Source organism: Mus musculus, chromosome 17 (genome assembly GCF_000001635.26).
Source record: "Mus musculus strain C57BL/6J chromosome 17, GRCm38.p6 C57BL/6J".
In the NCBI taxonomy this organism is placed as follows: domain Eukaryota; kingdom Metazoa; phylum Chordata; class Mammalia; order Rodentia; family Muridae; genus Mus; species Mus musculus.
The window spans coordinates 5,874,124-5,900,262 of NC_000083.6; the positions used below are offsets into that span (position 1 = coordinate 5,874,124).

A 26,139-nucleotide genomic window follows, 5' to 3' on the forward strand; every position below is an offset into this window, starting at 1 on the left:
GTCCAGGTTCTGTCTCTCCCACTGAAAGGTGTCATATGGGAACTTACATTCTCTGTAGCCAAGACTGTTCTCACAGTGTGTCTTCATCTTTAAAGTCGACTGATTTCTCCCCTCTTGTTTTCTTGCCTCTCAAATCTTCCTTATGTTGGCGGTAGTGATGCTTGACTGTTTCCTGGTTTGTCCTTTCTTTTTCTGATAGGTCCATCACACCGTCCAAATAGGGATAGGATGAGATTGCCTCACTTTGGTATACACACACACACATATGCACCTACACACACACATATATGCACTTACACACACACACATATGCACCTACACACACACATATATGCACTTACACACACACACATATGCACCTACACACACACACATACACACACACATATGCACCCACACACACACATATCTGTATTTGGTTCTTGTCAGAATAACAATGAAATACAAAGGCGCCTGCATCACTTCACACAGGAGTATAGTTTCTTCTTTGACAGAACTCTTGTACTCCCAGAATCCTTCCCTGCCCTACCATGTAGTTTGGGTCTGGGATAGCTCCTTCTCTCAGTTTCAGTAAGGAGTTTGTCCTCACAGTCCTGTTCTAATGCTGATTGGACACAGGCCTGCAGGGCACATAGTATGCTTGGGTGGGTCTGGCTGACCCCACCCAGTTGGGTGGAGGTCTAGTTTCCTTGAGATTCAGCTAAGAAGCAGATTGCAGAAACTGCTTTGGTGGTGGTAATAGCTGTGACATTTGCTTTGCCTGGAACCCAAGCCTAATCCCAGAACCCCATAGAGGTGTAAAAAGACAAAGTGCTTCTCCTCTATGCCATGGGTTTTACAAACTGAGGAGCACAGTAGCTGGCATTTACTTGCCCACTAAGCCAGTCCCTTTAATTTTATTACTTCATTCCTCATTCAAGTCGCAGGCACATGCTGTTATCCTTATCTTATTCCTGAGGAATTTGAGAGGAGAGCTTAAAGACATGGGCCAAGTTTTCATGGCTCCTGAGTTGATAGAGTAGGGATTTGAACCTGCTGTCTGGATTAAAGGCAGCCCCTAGTCACTAAGTTGTTCCATACTTATCTCTGGGGCTGGGGATTTGAGTATTTGCTTTAAACGTCCCTCCCTCCCTCTCTCTCCTCTCCATAATAGAGACATGCTTTTACAGTCAGGAAGAACAATGCAACATGTCAGTTCAGAACTAGAAGTGAACTTGTATTCCTAGCAGCCCTGGGGGTTAAGAAGAGTAGTGAGAAACAGTTTTAGATGTGCTGATAGGAGAGTGGCCTGGGATTAAGTAAGAAGCCAGTGAGCTCACTTTGCAGCTCAGCCTAGTGTGCACAGAGCCCGAGTGCAGAAATGTGTAGTGCATCAGATCTATAGGTGACATAGAAGACATCAGAATCAGAAATTCTAGGTGAGATTGAGCCATCCTGGACTACCTGAGATAGAGTGTGTGTGTGTGTGTGTGTGTGTGTGTGTGTGTGTGTGTGTAGTGAATGTGGGTAGGTGTAGTGAAGTGCATGTGCAATAAATATATCAAGTGTATAATACTTTCAACTGTCAGATGCTGTGGGCGTGGCTCAGTTGGTAGGAGGCTCGTTTGGGGAGTGTGAAGCCCTGAGCTATCCCATACCTGCTGTCCCAGAGAGAGAGAGAGAGAAGGATTCGAAGTTTAGGGTCATCCTCAACCACACAGAGTGTGAGGCCAGGCTGGCCCACGCGAGACCCTGTCTCAAAAGCAAATAACACCCACCTGTTAGTGCCTGTGCCCTTTGACTAGGAAACTGGATTGTTTTTAAACTTTTTGCGTAACTTCATTATGTTACCTTTGTTGTATACAGAAAACCCTGTCCTGAAAATCCACCAAATAAAGGTTGAATAAATAAATAGATAAATAAATAAAGTACTGAAAATAAGAGTTGCAGGAACCGTTTAACCGCGTGATAATCTCACCCTTCCAAGGAGCTGTGTGCTTAAGTAAGGGGAGGCCTGTGCTCTTAACTAGCTGGAAGCGTTCTCTCTCTCTCTCTCTCTCTCTCTCTCTCTCTCTCACACACACACACACACACACACACACACACAGACTGTCAAGTCTTCAGTGTGATTTTGGATGTCTTAGATAGAGATACAGTGTTTTAAATTTCGAATCTTACTTTTCGTGGTTCTTTTTAACATATTCTTTGAGAATATTATATACACACACATAAGTACATACATGATTATATTCACCCTACTCCCCTGTTTCAAGTCCCTAGCTTCCACCATGTTTCTGTCCCAATTTCATCCCCTCCTCTTACTACTACTACTTCCTCCTCCTCCTTCCTCCTCTTCCTCCTCCTGTTTTATACTTCACTGAATGCAATTAGTGCTGTCCATATATGCATGGGTGTAGGCCGTGCACTGGAGCATGGGCAACCTACAAGGACCATGTCCCATAAGAAAACCGACTCTCCTTCCCTAGGAGCTAGCAACTGTGAGCAGGTCCTTAGCTTGTGGACCCCTCCCCCACGGCCATGCTGCAGTGTTCACTGGCTTCATCTACAGGGCTGCTGCAAGCTCATGGATACACTGACCCCGTTCGTGTCCAGAAGACACCGTTTCCCCCAATCTTCCTCAGTCTCTGTCTCCAGCAGTCTTTCTGCCCTTCTTCCATGGTGTTCTCTGAGCCTTGAGGGCCTGGGAGTGCAATGAGGCCTGATGGTTGTGTTAATTTACGATGTAAAGACTGTGACTTGATGCTGTTTATTTAGCAAAATAGTGGTAGTAGGTTCACCACCCCAGCCAGGGCTATGAGCTCCTCAGCTGAGGCCTTGGCTAGGTTTATAGGATCAGACACGCCTATAAACTCCTGTGGAGTGGGCCTTAAATGTAATCAGTCAGGAAGAGTTTGCCTCCCCAAACAGTACAGGGCACTGCTGTTGCTCTTGGTTGCCCATCAGAAACTGGTAAGACTGTTGCTGAAGACACTACAGGACTTTGGTCACAAAGTGTCTTAGAAAAACCCAGCTGGTACCCATCTGGAAACCTCCTCCTCCCTCTTGGCTTACATTCATAGTATCAGAAGGTGCTTACAAGTTGTTGGGAGAGAAAAGACATCACAATGACCCTGTGAGCTACAGTTATACCTGGCCAGGCACGGTATGCCCATTGGGTCATAGTGATGTGAATGTAATGGGTGTAACCAACTTTCTAATGTTTCTCAGATATAATTCATTTTTTTAGCTAGGAAATTTCTTAAAGTCATTCTTACATATTTCATCTTTTGTTGTTAGAATTTTAATTTAGAATTCTTAGATCAGTGACGAAGCTACACATTAAAATTAAAACAAGAAAAAATATACTGAAAAAGGTCTGTTCTTATCCACATATTTTCCTTTTCTGCCATTCTAGGTAATCAGTTTAAAATTCATTTCTTGTTATTTAATGCCTTGTTACAGAAATACTGGCAAATACAAGAATTAGTGTACCTGTAAAAAGATAGCATACTGCATGCGCTGGCATGCACTCTGCTCTCCTTGCTTGTCTGTTCCTGCTGTGGCTGTCTACTCATGAGACCTTTTCCTGGGTTGCTACACCGTGTACTATGGTGGTATTGACACACCTCCTCCAACAAGGCCGTGCCTCCTAATCCTTCCTAAATGTTTCTACCAACTAGGAACCAAACATTCCCTTGTCTGAGCCTGTGCGGCCCATCCTCGGCCAGACCAGCATACCTGCTGTCTCTATAGCAACTACCTGAGTGATTGACCAAGAAAAGTCTTAGCTTGATTCACAGTCTGGAAGTCCTGGGCCGAGGCTGGCTCTGTTCCTTTTAGGCTTGTGGCAAGGCAGCACTTCACAGTAGGACTGCGTGCTGACGGAACCACTCACCGCTGCAAACAAGAGGAGAATGAGGCTCTTGTAGTCTCTTTCAAGGATGCCTCCTCAGTGACATGCGTCCTTAGTGACCTGCCTCCCACCAAAGCCTGCCTCTCAGGGCTCTATCTACTTCCTTCTAGACTCTGGCATGGACCTTTAATAAATCAGTGTTTAGAACCCAAACCACAGCAAAGAGTAATTGAATATTTAAAACCATATTAGTGTAGCATTCTTGCTAGATTAGCAGAAGTATAAAAGTTGAGTAATTTTTTTTCTGTTTGTAAAGATGGGGAAAACAGTCTCACACACACACTCACACACACACACATTCACACACACTCACACACACACACTCACACACATACATACACACACATACACACACACTCACATACATACACACACACATACACACACACACTATCTGTTACTGGTAGATGTTTAAAGGATAAAATAAAGGAAAATCTGACAAAATCTATCACAAAATCAGTGTCCTGTGTTTGAGAAATCAAGTGCTATTTATATGTTCAGTTGCTGTTTGTGTTTTTCTCCAGCCATGTGCTTTCTGCCTGTTTTCCTGTTAGGCTGCTATTTCTTGAATTATACAAACTCTTTCTATATTAGAACAATTTCTGATGTGAATTACAGATGTTTCTAATTTTGATTATTTGATTTGGGAAGGTCCATGTACTATGGTGTATGTGTGGAAGTCAAAGGGTAACGTGAGTGAGCCCCTCCCCTCCGCCTACCATGTGAGTTGGAAGGGTCTTAGGGTCTTACTCAGGTTGGCAGCCTTGGCGTCGGGCATCTTTAGCCCTACGCTGCAGAGTTGCTTATAGCTTGTTTTGTATTAAAGTTTCTAGTATCTCTCTCCTCTTTTCTCTTTTCTCCCCTACCCTGTGTATGTGTGTGGGAGTAAGGATCAGACCCAGGGCCTTAAGTATCCTTTACCGTGTCTCCTTAAGTGAGACATGAGTGATTTTTCAGTCACTTGGAGTCACTAGGGAACACAGAAGGCGAGATGGAACAGACGTGAGCAGTGTGGGCGAAGGAAGAAGGAGTGTTTGTGTTCTCTTCTCTCAGAAGAGCTGTGCACTCAGCAGCACATGTGTTGTGCACTTGCTGTCATGGGACCTGGGGCACTGGAGAGCTCTGGCTGTCACTGTGCTTTCTTAGGCCCTAGATTGATGTCCACCAGCCATACCTCACATATGCTTTGTGAAATTTCTGTTGAGGTGATTGATTGTGGTTGACAGTCTACACTGAATATATAGCAAAAAGTTATCTGCTAATCAGGAACTTTGTGGAAACTTAGCTCCATGATGTGAATAACATTGGAAGAGATGGTGCAGGAAAACAACTACTATTTTCTTTCAAAGGCCAAATAGGAAATACACGAGTAGACAGTTACACTGGAACTGAGGCCGTGTGTATAGGAAGTAGACAGCAGACACTGGAGCTGAGGCCGTGTGTATAGGAAGTAGACAGTTACACTGGACCTGAGGCCGTGTGTATAGGAAGTAGACAGTTACACTGGACCTGAGGCCGTGTGTATAGGAAGTAGTCAGCAGACACTGGAGCTGAGGCCGTGTGTATAGGAAGTAGTCAGTAGACACTGGAGCTGAGGCCGTGTGTATAGGAAGTAGTCAGTAGACACTGGAGCTGAAGCCGTGTGTATAGGAAGTAGTCAGCAGACACTGGAGCTGAGGCCGTGTGTATAGGAAGTAGACAGCAGACACTGGAGCTGAGGCCGTGTGTATAGGAAGTAGACAGTTACACTGGACCTGAGGCCGTGTGTATAGGAAGTAGACAGTTACACTGGAGCTGAGGCCGTGTGTATAGGAAGTAGACAGTTACACTGGAGCTGAGGCCGTGTGTATAGGAAGTAGTCAGTAGAACTGGAGCTGAGGCCGTGTGTATAGGAAGTAGACAGTTACACTGGACCTGAGGCCGTGTGTATAGGAAGTAGACAGTTACACTGGACCTGAGGCCGTGTGTATAGGAAGTAGTCAGCAGACACTGGAGCTGAGGCCGTGTGTATAGGAAGTAGTCAGTAGACACTGGAGCTGAGGCCGTGTGTATAGGAAGTAGTCAGTAGACACTGGAGCTGAAGCCGTGTGTATAGGAAGTAGTCAGCAGACACTGGAGCTGAGGCCGTGTGTATAGGAAGTAGACAGCAGACACTGGAGCTGAGGCCGTGTGTATAGGAAGTAGACAGTTACACTGGACCTGAGGCCGTGTGTATAGGAAGTAGACAGTTACACTGGAGCTGAGGCCGTGTGTATAGGAAGTAGACAGTTACACTGGAGCTGAGGCCGTGTGTATAGGAAGTAGTCAGTAGACACTGGAGCTGAGGCCGTGTGTATAGGAAGTAGTCAAGTAGACACTGGAGCTGAAGCCGTGTGTATAGGAAGTAGTCAGCAGACACTGGACCTGAGGCCGTGTGTATAGGAAGTCAGACAGCAGACACTGGAGCTGAGGCCGTGTGTGTATAGGAAGTAGACAGTTTCACACTGGACCTGAGGCCGTGTGTATAGGAAGTAGACAGTTACACTGGAGCTGAGGCCGTGTGTATAGGAAGTAGGCAGTAGACACTGGAGCTGAGGCCGTGTGTATAGGAAGTAGGCAGTTACACTGGACCTGAGGCCGCGTGTTTAAGGAAGTAGTCAGTAGACACTGGAACTGAGGCCGCCTGTATAGGAAGTAGTCAGCAGACACTGGAGCTGACTGCATGTGTATAGGAAGTAGGCAGCAGACACTGGAGCTGAGGCCGTGTGTATAGGAAGTAGACAGTAGACACTGGAGCTGAGGCCGTGTGTATAGGAAGTAGGCAGTAGACACTGGAGCTGAGGCCGTGTGTATAGGAAGTAGTCAGCAGACACTGGAGCTGAGGCCGTGTGTATAGGAAGTAGACAGTTACACTGGACCTGAGGCCGTGTGTATAGGAAGTAGACAGTTACACTAGAGCTGAGGCTGTGTGTATAGGAAGTAGACAGTTACACAGGAGCTGAGGCCGTGTGTATAGGAAGTAGACAGTTACACTGGAGCTGAGGCCGTGTGTATAGGAAGTAGTCAGCAGACACTGGAGCTGAGGCCGTGTGTATAGGAAGTAGTCAGTAGACACTGGAGCTGAGGCCGTGTGTATAGGAAGTAGTCAGTAGACACTGGAGCTGAAGCCGTGTGTATAGGAAGTAGTCAGCAGACACTGGAGCTGAGGCCGTGTGTATAGGAAGTAGACAGCAGACACTGGAGCTGAGGCCGTGTGTATAGGAAGTAGACAGTTACACTGGACCTGAGGCCGTGTGTATAGGAAGTAGACAGTTACACTGGAGCTGAGGCCGTGTGTATAGGAAGTAGACAGTTACACTGGAGCTGAGGCCGTGTGTATAGGAAGTAGTCAGTAGACACTGGAGCTGAGGCCGTGTGTATAGGAAGTAGTCAGTAGACACTGGAGCTGAAGCCGTGTGTATAGGAAGTAGTCAGCAGACACTGGACCTGAGGCCGTGTGTATAGGAAGTAGACAGTTACACTGGAGCTGCGGCCGTGTGTATAGGAAGTAGTCAGCAGACACTGGAGCTGAGGCCGTGTGTATAGGAAGTAGTCAGTAGACACTGGAGCTGAGGCCGTGTGTATAGGAAGTAGTCAGTAGACACTGGAGCTGAAGCCGTGTGTATAGGAAGTAGTCAGCAGACACTGGAGCTGAGGCCGTGTGTATAGGAAGTAGACAGCAGACACTGGAGCTGAGGCCGTGTGTATAGGAAGTAGACAGTTACACTGGACCTGAGGCCGTGTGTATAGGAAGTAGACAGTTACACTGGAGCTGAGGCCGTGTGTATAGGAAGTAGACAGTTACACTGGAGCTGAGGCCGTGTGTATAGGAAGTAGTCAGTAGACACTGGAGCTGAGGCCGTGTGTATAGGAAGTAGTCAGTAGACACTGGAGCTGAAGCCGTGTGTATAGGAAGTAGTCAGCAGACACTGGACCTGAGGCCGTGTGTATAGGAAGTAGACAGCAGACACTGGAGCTGAGGCCGTGTGTATAGGAAGTAGACAGTTACACTGGACCTGAGGCCGTGTGTATAGGAAGTAGACAGTTACACTGGAGCTGAGGCCGTGTGTATAGGAAGTAGGCAGTAGACACTGGAGCTGAGGCCGTGTGTATAGGAAGTAGGCAGTTACACTGGACCTGAGGCCGCGTGTATAGGAAGTAGTCAGTAGACACTGGAACTGAGGCCGCCTGTATAGGAAGTAGGCAGCAGACACTGGAGCTGAGGCCGTGTGTATAGGAAGTAGGCAGCAGACACTGGAGCTGAGCCGTGTGTATAGGAAGTAGACAGCAGACACTGGAGCTGAGCCGTGTGTATAGGAAGTAGACAGTTACACTGACCTGAGGCCGTGTGTATAGGAAGTAGACAGTTACACTGGAGCTGAGGCCGTGTGTATAGGAAGTAGACAGTTACACTGGAGCTGAGGCCGTGTGTATAGGAAGTAGTCAGTAGACACTGGAGCTGAGGCCGTGTGTATAGGAAGTAGTCAGTAGACACTGGAGCTGAAGCCGTGTGTATAGGAAGTAGTCAGCAGACACTGGACCTGAGGCCGTGTGTATAGGAAGTAGACAGCAGACACTGGAGCTGAGGCCGTGTGTATAGGAAGTAGACAGTTACACTGGACCTGAGGCCGTGTGTATAGGAAGTAGACAGTTACACTGGAGCTGAGGCCGTGTGTATAGGAAGTAGGCAGTAGACACTGGAGCTGAGGCCGTGTGTATAGGAAGTAGGCAGTTACACTGGACCTGAGGCCGCGTGTATAGGAAGTAGTCAGTAGACACTGGAACTGAGGCCGCCTGTATAGGAAGTAGGCAGCAGACACTGGAGCTGAGGCCGTGTGTATAGGAAGTAGGCAGCAGACACTGGAGCTGAGGCCGTGTGTATAGGAAGTAGACAGCAGACACTGGAGCTGAGGCCGTGTGTATAGGAAGTAGGCAGTTACACTGGAGCTGAGGCCGTGTGTATAGGAAGTAGGCAGTAGACACTGGAGCTGAGGCCGTGTGTATAGGAAGTAGTCAGCAGACACTGGAGCTGAGGCCGTGTGTATAGGAAGTAGGCAGTTACACTGGAGCTGAGGCCGTGTGTATAGGAAGTAGGCAGTAGACACTGGAGCTGAGGCCGTGTGTATAGGAAGTAGACAGCAGACACAGGAGCTGAGGCCGTGTGTATAGGAAGTAGACAGCAGACACTGGAGCTGAGGCCGTGTGTATAGGAAGTAGACAGCAGACACTGGAGCTGAGGCCGTGTGTATAGGAAGTAGTCAGCAGACACTGGAGCTGAGGCCATGTGTATAGGAAGTAGGCAGCAGACACTGGAGCTGAGGCCGTGTGTATAGGAAGTAGGCAGTAGACACTGGAGCTGAGGCCGTGTGTATAGGAAGTAGGCAGTAGACACTGGAGCTGAGGCCGTGTGTATAGGAAGTAGTCAGCAGACACTGGAGCTGAGGCCGTGTGTATAGGAAGTAGACAGTTACACTGGACCTGAGGCCGTGTGTATAGGAAGTAGACAGTTACACTAGAGCTGAGGCTGTGTGTATAGGAAGTAGACAGTTACACAGGAGCTGAGGCCGTGTGTATAGGAAGTAGACAGTTACACTGGAGCTGAGGCCGTGTGTATAGGAAGTAGGCAGTAGACACTGGAGCTGAGGCCGTGTGTATAGGAAGTAGACAGTTACACTGGAGCTGAGGCCGTGTGTATAGGAAGTAGACAGTTACACTGGAGCTGAGGCCGTGTGTATAGGAAGTAGTCAGCAGACACTGGAGCTGAGGCCGTGTGTATAGGAAGTAGTCAGTAGACACTGGAGCTGAGGCCGTGTGTATAGGAAGTAGTCAGTAGACACTGGAGCTGAAGCCGTGTGTATAGGAAGTAGTCAGCAGACACTGGAGCTGAGGCCGTGTGTATAGGAAGTAGACAGCAGACACTGGAGCTGAGGCCGTGTGTATAGGAAGTAGACAGTTACACTGGACCTGAGGCCGTGTGTATAGGAAGTAGACAGTTACACTGGAGCTGAGGCCGTGTGTATAGGAAGTAGACAGTTACACTGGAGCTGAGGCCGTGTGTATAGGAAGTAGGCAGTAGACACTGGAGCTGAGGCCGTGTGTATAGGAAGTAGGCAGTAGACACTGGAGCTGAGGCCGTGTGTATAGGAAGTAGTCAGCAGACACTGGAGCTGAGGCCGTGTGTATAGGAAGTAGACAGTTACACTGGACCTGAGGCCGTGTGTATAGGAAGTAGACAGTTACACTAGAGCTGAGGCTGTGTGTATAGGAAGTAGACAGTTACACAGGAGCTGAGGCCGTGTGTATAGGAAGTAGACAGTTACACTGGAGCTGAGGCCGTGTGTATAGGAAGTAGGCAGTAGACACTGGAGCTGAGGCCGTGTGTATAGGAAGTAGACAGTTACACTGGAGCTGAGGCCGTGTGTATAGGAAGTAGACAGTTACACTGGAGCTGAGGCCGTGTGTATAGGAAGTAGACAGTTACACTGGAGCTGAGGCCGTGTGTATAGGAAGTAGACAGTTACACTGGAGCTGAGGCCGTGTGTATAGGAAGTAGGCAGTAGACACTGGAGCTGAGGCCGTGTGTATAGGAAGTAGTCAGCAGACACTGGAGCTGAGGCCGTGTGTATAGGAAGTAGACAGTTACACTGGACCTGAGGCCGTGTGTATAGGAAGTAGACAGTTACACTAGAGCTGAGGCTGTGTGTATAGGAAGTAGACAGTTACACAGGAGCTGAGGCCGTGTGTATAGGAAGTAGACAGTTACACTGGAGCTGAGGCCGTGTGTATAGGAAGTAGGCAGTAGACACTGGAGCTGAGGCCGTGTGTATAGGAAGTAGACAGTTACACTGGAGCTGAGGCCGTGTGTATAGGAAGTAGACAGTTACACTGGAGCTGAGGCCGTGTGTATAGGAAGTAGACAGTTACACTGGAGCTGAGGCCGTGTGTATAGGAAGTAGACAGTTACACTGGAGCTGAGGCCGTGTGTATAGGAAGTAGGCAGCAGACACTGGAGCTGAGGCCAGTATCTATTTGTGAGTCTGCATCCATTTGTGCTGCCACAACAGAATGCAGAGGGCAGGCAGCTTACAGAGACTGGAATTTATTTCACCAGCATTACAGATACAGGGAAGTCAAATTCAAGACTCTATTAGCCCTCCTTCTGTGCATCAGGTGGAGGGGAGGATGCCGGTCCTCACGTGGCAGAAAAGCTAGAGAGTAAGCCCTCTCTAAGAAGTCTGGTTTGTAGCAATGCATTCTGAGTGTAGTAGCAGCTCCGTTAGGTTCCTGCTCAGAACACCGGACCCGGGGTGATGGCTGAACATGAGCTTTGAAGGGCACACACTCTCCAACCATCGTGTTGTGGCTGTTCACCAATGTCTAGAGTGCGAAGCAGTTTCCACCCATCGCTTTGCGTGTCACTGTCTCGCATTCCACTTCACAGAATTACACATAGTCACCAGGGCCTTCAGGATTCAGTACCTGGGGAGCAACTGAATTTAGCTGAACTGAAAAATGCAACAGGCATCTCAAGGAGCAACAACAAAGCAGCAGGTTGCTCCCCAGCCTGGAGCTGGGCCAGCAGGCCGGGCTCTGCTCCAGAGGAAGCTCACTTCCTTCCGCAGGCCGCCCTCCCATTTATCTCCCCCTGCCCTCGCCGCAGAGGGCTGAGGTTGATGTGACATGCCTCCAAAAAACATCCCACAATGTGACAAGCAGAATTCTATCGACTGTGCAGCTGTGTGAGGACAGTACCTCCACGTGGTTTCTTTGTCCGTTGTCCTGGGCTGTGTAGACTGGCAGTGTTTGTCCCCTTGCCTGTCCCTCAGCCTCAGCCCCTTCCTTGCTGCCAGGAGACAGCGGATGGGGTTTCTTGACTGACAGACTACACTGCCATTTGTTTCTTTCCAGGATTTTTTTAAGGAAAAATTTCAAATGTGGGCAAAAGTCAAAAAAATTTTCCACTGAACATTATGAAGCACCCGTTAAAGCGTGTCGGAGCTTTAAGTACCTGGCCCATGGCTTGTTCACAGATAGTTTCTATTACTTTTGTATGTATTTCAAGGTAGTGGGGCCCCTCTCATCTTCTCACTACGTGTGAGTCTTCCATCTCTGTTAAAATAGTTGGAATTGAAGCAGCTCTGAGAGGAAGACAGTGGTGAGTTCAGGCTGGTCCTTCTCTGCTGGCTGCTGGCTACTGGCTGCTGGCTACTGGCTGCTGCCTGCTGCCTGCTGCCTGCTGCCTGCTGCCTGCTGCCTGCTGCCTGCTGCCTGCTGCCTGCTGCCTGCTGCCTGCTGCCTGCTGCCTGCTGCCTGCTGCCTGCTGCCTGCTGCCTGCTGCCTGCTGCCTGCAGGGCGTTTACTGAGGATAGGTTTAGTGAGTGCAGCTGCACTGTCCTCTGTCACAGCCACATGCCCCACAAGTAGGTGATCCACTTTGAAAGTTCGAAAATCAGAGCTATTTGGGAGAACTGGCTAGTATACATAGTCCTGTTGTAGCTCTTGGTCCGGCGGAAAGTGTGGAAGAGTGTCCGTGTCTGCTGTGTGAGGCTAGAAGTCATCCTAGGGGCTAGCTCCTGGGCTGAAGAGTGATCCCAAGAGTTTCTGTCGTGTGTAAGGCTGGCATAGCATGCCTGCCTGTGTGCAATGCCTCCATTCCTGAGTGGACCCATTACCAGTGCCTGCATCTGCTTCTGACCACATGGAAGGGGAGGGCTTTTGCTTTAATGAAGCAGGTGTGTTTGGAATTGTATTTTAGGACCAACCTCTCTAAATGCAATATGTGCAGGGGCTCTAGTCATTGGGTTCTGAAGGAGCTAGGTGTCCTGAACTGTCTCTCCTTTTCTCCTGGTCAGCCACAGGCACTGTCAGGTTCACACAGTTGCACTTACAGGCAAGCTAAGATGTTGAGATCTGTTTTGGACTTAACATTTGTAACGTCCTCTTTTCCTGCCCACTTCCTGCAGGCTCGGGTCATGTACGACTTTGCTGCTGAGCCTGGAAACAATGAGCTGACCGTTACTGAAGGAGAAATCATCACAGTTACAAACCCGGTAAGAGCGGGCGAGCGTACAGTGCTGTGGATGTGCGTTCATGTGGTGCCTTTCTTCTACATGCTCAGCAGCTCACATCGGTGTTTCAGCTGGTGCTTATGAAATGCTGATGCTACAAGAAGCTGTCACATGCACACCTAGAGAAGTTCAGCCCCTGCATGTGGCTGAGTGTGTGACTAAATTTATTGCGCCTCTTTTTTGCTGGTGTTCCCTAACATTTGTAGCCTGCCAAGCATCTGTTGTGGTTCTGAAATCAACTCCCAGTGGTTTGTCCCTACGCTACAGGGCTGAGTCTCTGTAATACATAGGCAGTCATGCCGACGGTCCTAAACAGCTTAGTTTCTGATTGCTCTCTCTGTTCTTAGCCTGACCCTGTAGTAGGATTACCAGAAAGCAGTGTGTGTTAGCTTAGCTCCCAGCAGGGCCACAACACCGTGTTCATAAACCCTCTTTGAACTTGTGTGTGCACATAGAGGCGTTCATCTTCATACATGCACGAGCAGCTCTGACTACACCGCTCTTCCCTTCCCTTCCTTTCCCATAAGCATTTGTGTGGTCTCTGGGTTCAGACTCCCTCTGGTGGAAATTTAGCACATTTCTTTTTATAGAATACAATTTTTATAGCCCATTGAGTTTCTTCTGTGATCTTTGTTGCTCAGAAGTAAACAATACCATTATTAAATCATCCAGGCCACGCACGCTCTGTTATCTCTGTGGTAGTCACCACACTGTCCAATTCTCTTTATATGCAACTTAATTGTAAGCATTCTTAAGTCTTTAGCAGGACTGTGAGATGAAAGCTGTTTGAAATAAAAGTTCTGAGGAAAATTATCTCAATTACTCTTATTTTCTTCAGAAGGGAGAAGAGCAGATAGGAGGGAGAATTAGTCTCTGTAATGAGCAAACCTTTCAGCCACTGCTTCTGTCTTCACCTGCTTCCCAGGACGCCACTGAGAGAGTGCAGGCCCACAGCCTTCTGCCTGTGCCCCTGGGCACGTCCTCCCCAACCTTGTCACAGACTCTAGGCTCCACACCAGCTGCTATGTCCTCCTAGTTCCCCCCACAGCCCCTAGGTTCCACACCAGCTGCTATGTCCTCCTAGTTCCCCCCACAGCCCCTAGGCTCCACACCAGCTATGTCCTCCTAGTTCCCCCCACAGCCCCTAGGTTCCACACCAGCTGCTATGTCCTCCTAGTTCCCCCCACAGCCCCTAGGTTCCACACCAGCTGCTATGTCCTCCTAGTTCTCCCCACAGCCCCTAGGCTCCACACCAGCTGCTATGTCCTCCTAGTTCCCCCCACAGCCCCTAGGTTCCACACCAGCTGCTATGTCCTCCTAGTTCCCCCCACAGCCCCTAGGCTCCACACCAGCTGCTATGTCCTCCTAGTTCCCCCCACAGCCCCTAGGCTCCACACCAGCTGCTATGTCCTCCTAGTTCCCCCCACAGCCCCTAGGCTCCACACCAGCTGCTATGTCCTCCTAGTTCCCCCCACAGCCCCTAGGCTCCACACCAGCTGCTATGTCCTCCTAGTTCCCCCCACAGCCCCTAGGCTCCACACCAGCAGCTGTGTCTCTTGCCCTAAGGCTCCTTGTCTGAGGTTTGTTCCCCAGTGTTCTTCCTGAATACCCCATCACAGTGCAGTGGCTGTATCTGAGGCAGGAAGCTGTGCTTGGTTACCAGGGCTTCTCTGATTGCCTCTCTCCAGCTACTTTGAGCCCCTCTTTTGGTTTATGATAATGATTATTCTCATAGCTTTGCTTTTTGGCCCTATATGCTAAACCTATAGTATTTGCAGCCTGACCAGGCTGCTCAAGCTCTCATGGGCTACCTGGGCTGTGTCTCAGTGCCAGTGGAGGTCATGGAGAACGTCAGATGTCCTGGATGATTGAGAACCGCCCATGTGCTTGGTCCCTAAGAGCAGTGCGTGCTTTTAACCACTGAGCCAGCTCTCCAGCCCTTAGTTTTGTATTTCTAACAAGTAGAAATAGGTTTAGTTTTTAGACAGAATGACAATACATTCCAGCCATTTCGTAAAATTAGTAATTTCCTAATATTATCAAATGTCCTGTCTTAGTTGCTGACTCACATGTTTTTAATTTGAAAACCCCCTAGAATATTGTCCTGACACAGTATTGACTACACTCAACCTTGTAACAAATTATCACACATGACCACAGTTCCCATGGACACCCTTTTTATTAATTATATTTCCTAGTATTTTTCTCTGGAATTATTTCATATTTCCTAGTTTGATTCTCTGGGATAACTTGTTATAGAAAATACACTCAACAATGGGAAGACAGGTCCTTTGGGAAAGCACTTGTTTTATAAGAATAGGAACCTAGGTTCAATCCCGGAAACATAGGACAAAGCCTCTTGGTGGCTGTCACGGGCATGGGTGGAGCCGGGTAGGTTCCCAGGCCTCTCTGACTAGCCAGCCTGCCCCATTTGGTGAGCTCCAGCCAGAGAGAGTTTCCAAACAGAAAGTGGGGCCCATGAGATGACTCAGTGGATAAAGGTACAGGCACCAATGCCACCAAGCCAGTGGCCTTGGCTGATGACCGCAGCATACATGTGGAGAAGGAGAGAACCTACCTCCTGAGTTGTCCTCTGGCCTCCACACAGGCCATGGCACTCATGTGCACACACATGCACATGCACACAATAAAGGAGTACATACATTTTTTAAAAGGTGCACAGCGCCCAAGGAAGAGCACCCGATGTTGCCCTCAGGTCTCCACCTGTGTAGATGCACATGCCTGCACAAAGGAAATAAACATTAATCACTTCTTGGAGCTCAGTGTGTCTTGTTAGAATAGATTATTTTCTCTTCTAAACAAGATTTTAAAATGTAAAATTTTGAACAGTATTAGCTCTATGTATAAAAAGCTTCATGTTTTTCATGTAAAAATTAGAAATTTGTAACAGTTCTCAATACAGAATTTCTAAGCAAGTCCTAACATAGCACTTATCTTCATCTTTTCTGTTAGAATGTTGGTGGAGGATGGCTGGAAGGAAAGAACAACAAAGGAGAGCAGGGGCTTGTTCCTACTGACTACGTGGAAGTAAGCACTACCCACGACCAGCTACGCTCATCTTCGCTGCACATCTCTCTATCAGTTGTTGCGTTAAAAGGTTGCTGGGAAGACAGCAACTGTCTTAAAAGAAGAACTTCAATGGGAAAGTAGTTGGTGCTAATTAAATAAAGTGCGGGAAATACATTGAAGTAGAAATAAGGAAAGAGCTTACCTATGAGCCTAAGCTACAGAGGGTTTAGATTCGCTTCCTTCCAGGGGCAGCTGCCGCCCGCCCGCCTCCGGCTTGGAGGTGGATTGATGTGCAGACTTTCAGTGGATTCTTTAAAAGGCCAGGCTTCACGCTTCCTTCTGCTGCTTTCGTAGACAGGAGGATGTCTTCAATGGGACACCCCAAAGTCCTGCGGGTGACCTTGCCTGATACACAGCCACTCAGCAGCAAAACTCCCTTCAGAGCCTGCTGCCTGGCGCCCCCTGCTGGTTGCCTGTAGGTCTCAAGCCTGAGCATTTGCCTCTCTTGGGTGACAGACACTGAGTTACCTCTGGAAGGCCTCTGGCGGGAAGCTTCCCTGGGCCTTATCAGCAAAGCAGGAGGAGTCTGTCTGTGTTCTCTGGTCCTCCGTTAAAATCGAGCCGTGAGGAGTCTTAAACATCCTGGGAAGTCAGTAGAGCTTTTTCCTCTTCCAGAAGTGTGTGTCCACACACACACACACACACACACACACACACACACACACACACACACACACCCATACACGTCTACATACACATAGCTGTGTCTGCACAGTGCCAAGAGTCCATAGACCCCTGAGCACAGTTTGAAAGTCTGAGGTTCAGATCCTGTGCTGGTTCTGTGCACTGCATATCTGAGATCCTAAAATGGCCACAGCCAAGAGAAATCTTAAGGATTTAGGTTGACCCTGGTAGTCTTTCTATTTATACAAGCATTTGTTTCTAAAGAGGTATCGTTTCAGCTTCTTAGATTTGTTTAATCTTTCAAGACTGAGTTCACTTTACTAGAAATGGACAGACCCAGCAGGCTAACGTTAGAATATGGTTGAACCATCAGAACCATTCACCAACAGGATATGATGGACGTCCGTGAACTAAGATAAGCCATGTTCTGAACTATAAAACACACAATGTGTTTAAAAGAAGAGGGCCAGGCATGTAGCTCAGTGCCACACTGTTTGCCCTGGGTTTAATTCCCAGCACAACTACCCAACAGAGAGGGGAGGGGGAGAGACAGGGAGAATGTGTGAAGGTAGGTTGATCAGTCAGGGGTGTGTGCTCGCGTCCATGTGTGTCTGTAGGTAGGTAGATTAACCAGTCACAGAGTGCTTCTCAGAGTATACTGAAATTTAACTCCAAATAAGTAAGAGAAGGATTGCTGGAAAATACCAAAATACTTGGAAATTAAGCAATCTAAATTACATATAAGTCAAAGAAAAAAATATCAAGAAAAAAATTGAGAGTGTTTAACATAAATATAAATGAAAACTATTGAAATTGTAGAGTGCAGCAAAAACAGCCTTGAGAGGGAGACCTGCAGCCCTGAAGCTTCGGCCCCTCCCCAGGGTAGATTGTGTGTCACCTACTCAAGCTCTCACTGAGATGGAATTGTGAGGGAATAACAGCTCTTTCCAATCCTCAGATTTTACCAAACGATGGAAAAGATCCGTTTTCTTGTGGGAATTCAGTAGCCGACCAAGCTTTCCTCGATTCCCTGACAGCTAGCACAGCTCAAACCAACTCATCTTCTGCCAACAGCAATAACCAGGTAGGCCTCACCTCCTGCCGGGGCTGGCTGGCTTTCCTGAGAGCTAGGCTTGAGGGGAGCCAGGTGGTACAGCATCGCTGTGGGTGCTGCCTGAAAGTAGCTGTGAGGGGCGTGTGCGGTGGCTGGGGGGTTAGGGGTGTTGTGTGGGGGTGTGTGCAGTGTGAGGGTGTGTACAGTGGTTGGGGGGATGGGGTGTGGCGTGGGGGTGTGTGCAGTGTGAGGGTGTGTACAGTGGTTGAGGGGTTAAGGGTGTGGTGTGGGTGTGTACAGTGGTTGGGGGATTGGGGTGTGGCATGGGGCTATGCATTGTGAGGGTGTGTATAGTGGTTGGGGGCTAGGAGTGTGGCATGAGGGGGTGTGGCATGAGGGGGTGTGGCGCTCCTGCTGGGTATTAACAGACCTCACCTGAAACATCCACTAAAGACTGTTTGCAAAACCAATAATACAATGAAAGATGGTGTGTTGAGATTTGCTTTTGAGAATATCAGGATATGGGTATGGACCCCTCCCTAAAAGGTTAAATATTCTCCAGAATGAGGGCCTGCGGAGAAGGAAGGAAGCAGACACTGAGGTGGCCAGTTTCTGCTTGGCTAGACTTTGTCATGGGTCCTCCTGTTACAGCAAGTGTCACCACCCCCCAACCCCCGCCCATCGCCCATAGAAACAGTCAGATAGAAGTAGCACAGCCAGGCACTTAAACTCTTTGTCAGTGATGTTGGCTCTAAGTAGGCCTAGCGTGAGCCCCTGTTTTAGAGAATGTACAGATTTTAAACATGGCTTGGTAGCACACGCCTTAATCCCAGGCTCTCTGTGAGTCCAGGCCAGCCTGGACTACATAGTTAGACTCTGTTTCAAAAAATGAAACCAAATAAGAGAGAGAATGTCCACATTGTGTATTTTATATTTCTACCAGAGACCCTTCTGTAGACTTGAGATTAAGCTCTGTAAATAAGAGAATAGGAAAATGTACAGGCTCTGTCATGTTTTGAGTTGAAATGGTTAGGTTTTCACATGAGAGGGCCTTGTGTCCTCTGGCCCTTTTGAGAGAAACAGTTAAATCTCCATCAATTATTCTGGTCACAGTGCCCCTCCCAGGGGGACAGTGACAACATATTGCTTGGTTCTCGATCACTTTCTAGTCCAGCTACTAAATGTTTACCCAATGCCTGATACTTTCTTATTCATGTGGATGAGTTGAAGAGAAGAAATATTCTACCTTCTAAACAGCCTTCCTGTTGTGAGCAGGAAACGCTAACTTTCCACTCGTTTTGGAGTCTTGCAGTTATCTAGTCCTGCACTCTGCCCTCATGGCCTCTTTCCTTCCCAGCAGGAACCTGTCTGTCAGGTTGCAGCTGTCTGCTCAGTCCCAGGAGAGGCCAAAGGGCAACAGGAGCAGTGGGGACTGGGGAGCGGCTCCACGTGCTGCGTACAGAGGTGGAGCCTTGTACGCACAGCAAGCCTGTTCTCCTAGATAGTAATAAAGCTGTGGCTAGCCTGTGGCTAGGGAGGTTTCCTGGTGGACTTACCAAACTAGTAATCTGTATTAATGGGGCTGGCCTTTGAGTGTTTTCTGAATGGAAACAGTAGACCGCACTTTAAAGTTTCCTTTGTTTGCTAGTTAGCTAAAGTGCCAAGCAGAAAGCCACCTTGGTGAGATTCTCACTAATTCTCAGCCATGGTCCACTTATGGGGTCTGACCCAGCTCAGACAGATACAGAAAGTCATGGAAGTCAAAGCCCTTCTTCTCCTAAAGTTGTGTCTGTGTATGAGAGACAGTACCCTAAACATGTCTGCTCCCCTAGAACTCAGGGAGGAGTCAGGTTTGTTTCAGCATGTCTCCCAGCAGGCGTCCGTACTGTGGGCGCATGCATGGTAATCAGGTGCAGGAGCTGCTTCCTGGTCCAGGTGCTCTAACCATGTAGCTAGGGAGCAGAATACGACCAAACAGAAATGCTATAACTAGGCTGAGAGATGGCTCAGCGGGTAAGAGCACTGACTGCTGTTCCAGAGGTCATGAGTTCAATTCCTAGCAACCACATGGTGGCGCACAACCATCTGTAATGAAATCTGATGCCCCCTTCTGGTGTGTCTGAAGACAGCTACAGTGTACTCACATAAAATAAATGAATAAATGAAAAAAAAAAACTATAAACTGAGAACTCCTCACTGTGTAGCCAGTAGTTGCCTTTATAGAAGGCCATGCAGTCAGCTCAGTCCCTCTGTGTTACATCTTAGTCCCTGCGTGAACATGAGAAGTACAGGCTGCATCGTAGATGCAGTTCAATGTTTCATGTTACATCACATCAAAATACACAGTATCTGGTCAGTCCCCTGTTCATACCAATGATACCTGGGTTGGCTGGACGATAGTCTCCCTCCATTGTGTGGTATTTTCTCCTGTCCAGAAGCAATCCACAAACAAATGGGACTCTCACTGAGAGTGGAAACTGTGCACTGTTCTGACAGCTTGCTGTTGTTGCTGTCATGCCTGAATCACTGTTAGTTTGCCTGCTGTGCCTGCTGGCCTTCAGTCCTCTTGGTATCATCCCCAGAGCTAGCTAGCTACCCTCGTCCAGTTTTTAGAGTGCAGGATAAATGCAGAATTCTTTCTCTTTAATTGCTGCTTTTCAAACTAAGTTGTTTTATAGCTGCTTCAAATGTATCTTACAGGTTTTCTTCTTTCTGGTCACAGTGCCCCTTTCTCCATCTGCATAGTTTCCATGCCTATGGTCTCGCACTGGCTCCACCTAGGCCCTGGAGTTTCCTTTGTGTGTATTGTCTCCTGTTGGGAGATCATTCCGGTTGTCTCCTCTCCATCCACAAAGAGGAGTGCTCCCTTGTTCTGATTGGGTCAGCCTCAGTTGGCTGAGTTTTCCCTTTGCTATGGTCACAGTTCCCTGCTGTTTCATTGCTTGTAGTTTCCTTATTGGATGCCAGACTTTGTCATTTTACCTTGCTGAGTACTTTGCACCCTCGTTAATATTTTGAACCATGTGATAGAGAAGTTATTTTTAAATGTCCATTTCTTTTCCGTTTTAAGCTTTTCTGAGTGTGAACAGAGGAATATTTCACTAAGGGTACTTTTGCCCTGCTACTGAATGAAGTCTTGCTAGCGCACTGTGCAGTGTGAGGCTTTCTGCTGTGGAAGATTGCGCTCTGAGTTTCCTCTCGTGATCCTTTCTCTGACTTGAAGAGATTGCTCAGACGGTGACATTATTAGGTGTCAACTTTAGACCTCCTGTTCCTCTGCAGACCTTGAGCACTTCCTGGGTACAGCTCTCACTCACACTCACTACCCTCCCCATGCCCAGACTACACCTCTACAAGTCACAGCCCACCAGGCTCTGCCAGGTCTCTCCTGACAGGGATCAGGGTGTTTGTAGATCTCCCCTTCCAGTAACTTACGACCACTGTCCGTCTGCCCCGTGATGTTAAAACAGTCCGCATGTCTTGTCATTTTTCAGCTTGGGTAAGAAGGTGAACTGGGACTCATTAGTCTTCCGTGATTATCTTTTCTGTGCCTTGACTGACAAGTTTCCTTTCGTTTGCATCTCTGAACTGAGAATGGGGTCGTTCATAGCACAAGAGTTGACCCTCACACCACAGAAGTTTTACTAGTTTTCATTCCACGCTGAGCTGTGTGGGCTCAGGACTCGGGCTCCAGAGTTGTCAGGAATTGAGTCACCACGTTCCAGCAGAGCCCACGTCGGAGGACCCGCACTTTTGTCTCTCAGTTCCCAGTGCCTGGCCTCTTCTTTCCCTCACTTGTGGCTGTGTGTGTGTCCTGGTTGGACTCTTACACAGACGGTGCTTTTGAAAGGAAAGGTTTAAAATTCTAACATTTGGACATCTTGGCTGTGTGTTTGCCTGGGTTTGCCTCGCTAGCTATGGCATGCATGGGGTCTGCCCCACTCCAGTGCAGCTTGCAGGTAGTGTTAGTGCTTCAGTCGTGGTACCAAGCACAGGAAGAACGCAACATGCTCGCTCCCCCAGAGTTGGGTTTCTGCCGGTGGCATGCCAGGCTTTTCTCCTGAATCTGTGCCGTGAATTTGCTGGTTTTGATTAAAAGCTTTGCTGTGCCTTGTCCCCTGCTCACTGAATACCTTTTTATTTTAAGGTGGACATTTGGGCTCAGGTTGGTTGTGTTGAAAGACTCAGCCAGTTACTCCCTTCTTCTCCTTCTCCTTCTCCTCCTTCTTCCATAAATAAGGTAAATTTGAGACATGAATAACTGCATGAAGAAATAAGCACTTACCAGCCGACCCTGAGAGGTATGCTTTTTCTATGCGGTAATGTGAAGCTCTACTGGGCCTGGTCAGGCAGGTGTGATTGCTAAGGAGGTAGGACCTGCAGACTGTCAGCTGACACTTTTACTGAGGCCTGATTGGTGTGGTGAGATCCAGAGGGCTTGGCTCTGAGTGACAGGAGATCAAGCAGATCCTGGGACCAGGAAGGGAAGGCAGAAAGTGTTGCTCGGTGGGCATGACTGGGGAGGGGAAGGGAAGGGTGGGGAGGGGAGGCCTCAGCTAAGAAACAGAGCAGGTTACCGAATGCCCAAGTCTGTGGTTTCAAGACAAAGGGGTTGGTGGATGAGAGCAAAGAAATTGATGGCCAAAGGAGCTTTAAAACAGATCTTGGTAGCCCAGCTTGTTACATTGGGATTAGATTGTGAAAACACTCTTGGCATTCAGAGCCTAAAAGGTGTTTGTACCAAAGCCTGAGCCCTGGGTGTTAGCCCTGAGCTTAACCGTGAGGTGAGGGAGGCACACCTGCCCTCTTCTCTGGGATGCCTGAAGGAAGCAGATCTTCAGCTAGCAGAAAACAGCCTAAATGCCTAGCGTCATTTCCTTATTTAAACATGTCTCCAGCAGTGTGTCCTGGCATTTACACTGCTTGGCATCCTCTCCACACCTCCTGCTGTAGCACGGGGGAGGCGTGAGGGACATGTAGCTCTGTCCCTCTCAGTGAACTGCTGGTTTCGTTATTTTGGGACAGGGTCTCCCTGTGTAGCCGACAGCCTCTAAAACTTGCTATGTAGCAGGCTGGCGTCAGACCTTAGGCTTTTTCTGCCTCATAAGGTGCTGATTCTCTGTATTTCAGGTGAACCCCCACATGTACAGATGACTCTACTGAACCCTTATTTTGTCAGTACTGTATGCATTTATCCGTTCATACTTAACAGACGCCCTGAGGAAGGTAGTGTTCCAGGTCCCATTTAACATAGTAGCTAAGAAGGGCGAATTGCTCATATGCAAGGAGCTGTTGGTAGCAATGCTGGGACCCAAGCATTGTCCATGTTAGGGCTGGTTCCCAGTCACTGCGCCCATGGGAAGCAGCCTTGGCCCCATGGTCACAGAACAGTTCAAAAGCCACCTAGGTGGCCAGTGTTGAACACTGAGTAGCCCATGTTTGGGCCAGTGGTGGACTGTGTATGTGAGGGACCACGTAAGATGATAGCGGGGCTGAACAGTCTCATCGGTGATACATGCTTGTGCGAGCGTGTGTGTGCGTGTGTGTGACCTGCTTGCTGCCATCATGTAAAAGAGCGCGTTCGGTCTTGCACAGGCAGGTGTGATGGTTTACGGCGTTTTGCTGGTTTGTTGTTTACTACTCTTCACAGCCCATTGCTTTAGTCTACTTCTCCTTCTTGAAAAAGAAGTGTATTGTAAAACCCTCTGCTGTTACCCCAGCAGTGGTGTTAGACGGGCCGTGTGCACTGCATCTTGTAATTGAATCATTCTCTCTACCTGACTTAATCTTGTGTTGTTTTGTTCTTTGTGGCCCTAGGCAGTAGGCCATAGCATTTATTTACCCACGGTAGCCTTGGGGGATATCTAGGCTTATTTAAGCATGTTTGGATACTTATACCACCTGGAGATGTTCTTCTCAGAAACTAGGTTATTGGACACCATGTTGCCTGCCTCTGTTCTAAGTGTAGCTCCCCTGTGGTTATAGATACATGAGTGTACAGCACCCATACCTGCCTCTGCTACCTTAGTGGCCATCCCGACTTCATTCTCAGGTCCTTCTGGTGTGATAGACAGACACAAGGCTGGTTTCCTCAGACACTTGGCTAATGCTGTAAGCTTTCTCGGTAGATGGCTTGAAATAGCCATTCTGTTAAACAGGATGTTATGCACAGGCAATCGCTTCCTGTTATACAGCCAGTGTATATATATTCCTCTGCACCTTAGGAGGCTTTGATAGAGTTTAGATATCAAAGTTTCTGAATCTCTTAAAAATATTACTTGTCAATAAAAAAAGCTTATGACCAGTGAGCTGAGGCAGGAAATAGGAGGTGGGACATCCAGCAGGGAGAGAGAGGTTTCTGGGCAATAGTGAGAAGCAGGAGAGACCCGAGAGCCATTTGCTGAGGAAGGAGGTCGGGACTGCAGGAGAGGTGACGGACCAGCAGGTAGATGAATTCAGGTTGGAATCCTGGAGAGAGTCAGCGGGAGGGTGGAGGCAAAGCTCAGAAAGCAGCAGGTAGAGGGGCTCAGGCTCGGGTGGGATGAGGAGAGATTCGAGCAGCAGCCCTGAGGAGGAGATGGCTATAGAGCAGCAGGGAAGTGGACTCAGGGGAGATGTTAGGGAAGACACTGACGAAGAAGCAGGCCAGACTGAGGGGAGGTAGCTGAACTCGGGAAACTCGGGAAACCCCAGGAACTCTGAGGAGACAGGGAGAGGAAAGCAGCCACGTAGCTGAACCCAGGTTAGAATAAAAGGGATAAGTTTAAGCAAGTCCAAGAACAAGCAAAGCTATGGCCCAGGCATTTCTTAATACATAATTGGTCTCAGAGTTGTCATTCCAGGAGCAAGGCTGGAAAGAGAATCTTGGATTTCTTTTTTATACAGATATGTTGAATATATTGCTCCTGGATGGTGAGCAGTGCTGAAATGTAGTTGGGGTTAGGTAAAGAGTCAGGCATAATCCGTGAGTTACAGACCAAGGACAGTGTTTGCTATGCGTCCCGGGAGACGGTCTAAAGTGGCAGACCTGTTCAACTCCTTTGCCTTTTACTACACATGAATTTTTCCTTTTACTGTATTACTTATGAGAATTAAGACCTAAGTAGAAGAACCTACTGTAGAGCCATTTGGTCAGTGGTAAGGGCTCAGCAGTAGCCTGCACAGTGGCTTTCTAGCTCATCAGTGGAGCTGACCAGTGCTCACATCGTATGCCCCTGTTTTCCCCTGGGTCATGGCATGGAGACTTAAGTCCATTTCCAGTGACTATACCAGCACTTATGTTGTCCTCAGGCCTACCAAGGACCAGGTGAGGGGACACTTCTGCCTGAGTGACAAGCAGGGGGAGTAGGCTGATTGTGCTTTCCTCTAAGTCTCCGTCATCCTGTAGCTGAGTGCTGAGTGGAGACACAGTCTCTAGCAGTCACAAAAACTCCTTCTCCTTGTCCCTTTCCACACAGGTTGGTGGTGGCAATGACCCCTGGACAGCCTGGAATGCTCCCAAACCTGGGAACTGGGACAGCTCCGATGCCTGGGGCTCCAGGACAGACGGAACTAGCGCTCAGAGGAACAGCAGCGCCAACAACTGGGACACGGGCTTTGGCCACCCACAGGCCTACCAAGGACCAGGTGAGGGGACACTTCTGCCTGAGTGACAGGCAGGGGGCATAGGCTGATCTTGCTTTCCTCTAAGTCAGCACAGCACAGTGACTCCGGATGCAGGGCCCTACAGTCTCATCCTACAGTCTCATTCAGTACTGACACTTCTCCTTGAACAGTGGTGCCTCCCAGGAGCTCCTCCTAGATTTTAGGAACTTGCTAGAACAGTGCACAAAACTCAGGGACTCATTTGACTTCCTGTCGCCCGTTTATTGCTAAGAGTAAATCAAGGGATGCAGCAAGCATTCAGACGAGGAGGTGCATGGGTGAGGTGTGGCACTTCCAAGCCCTCTCGTGTCATGCCTGGGCTGTACCAGGCTGACTGACCGTGGTCGCTACCACCACCAGCGTCTGCACTTGCTCACTAACGGAGACACTGTTAGAACCAACCCTGCAGCCCAGAGAGTGATCCAGAAAACCCGACTACATCTGCAGCCCTTCTCCAGTTCACAGAGGATGAGCTGGGGATGAAGACTCTCAGGTTTCAGTCCTTCCTGGCTTGTTTTTTTTCTGGTGGTGAGCTTCAATTGTGAAGTCCTCTCTGGAATGGAAGACACTTCTGTCACCAAGGAAATGGCAGAGCATGCCGCCTGGCTCAGGAGGCTGTGCTCATGACTCCTGGCTCTGAGTTTTAAGCACAGGAGAGCTTTCCTGAAGGAGAAGCAGTTCACTGATCTAGAAAGCTATCTGTAACCCCAAGGTGGCCAGGCATGGGGATATGGCTCAGTGGTTAAAAG

The 26,139-nt window shown here is 48.5% G+C and overlaps 1 protein-coding gene across 3 annotated transcripts in view; it reads left to right on the forward strand.

Annotated features, from left to right (window-relative positions):
• Snx9 (sorting nexin 9) overlaps positions 1-26,139 on the forward strand; it is a 90,633-nt gene that overhangs the window by 32,800 nt on the left and 31,694 nt on the right. For 2 of the 3 annotated variants that reach the window (NM_025664.6, XM_017317612.2), the window contains exons 2-5: positions 12,874-12,960; positions 15,952-16,026; positions 17,651-17,776; positions 25,204-25,372. In NM_025664.6, the coding sequence (NP_079940.2) occupies positions 12,874-12,960; positions 15,952-16,026; positions 17,651-17,776; positions 25,204-25,372 (457 nt within the window). Of the gene's footprint in view, positions 1-12,873; positions 12,961-15,951; positions 16,027-17,650; positions 17,777-25,022; positions 25,053-25,203; positions 25,373-26,139 lie in introns of those variants that run through there. The other variant, XM_030249990.1, reaches the window with a different exon arrangement.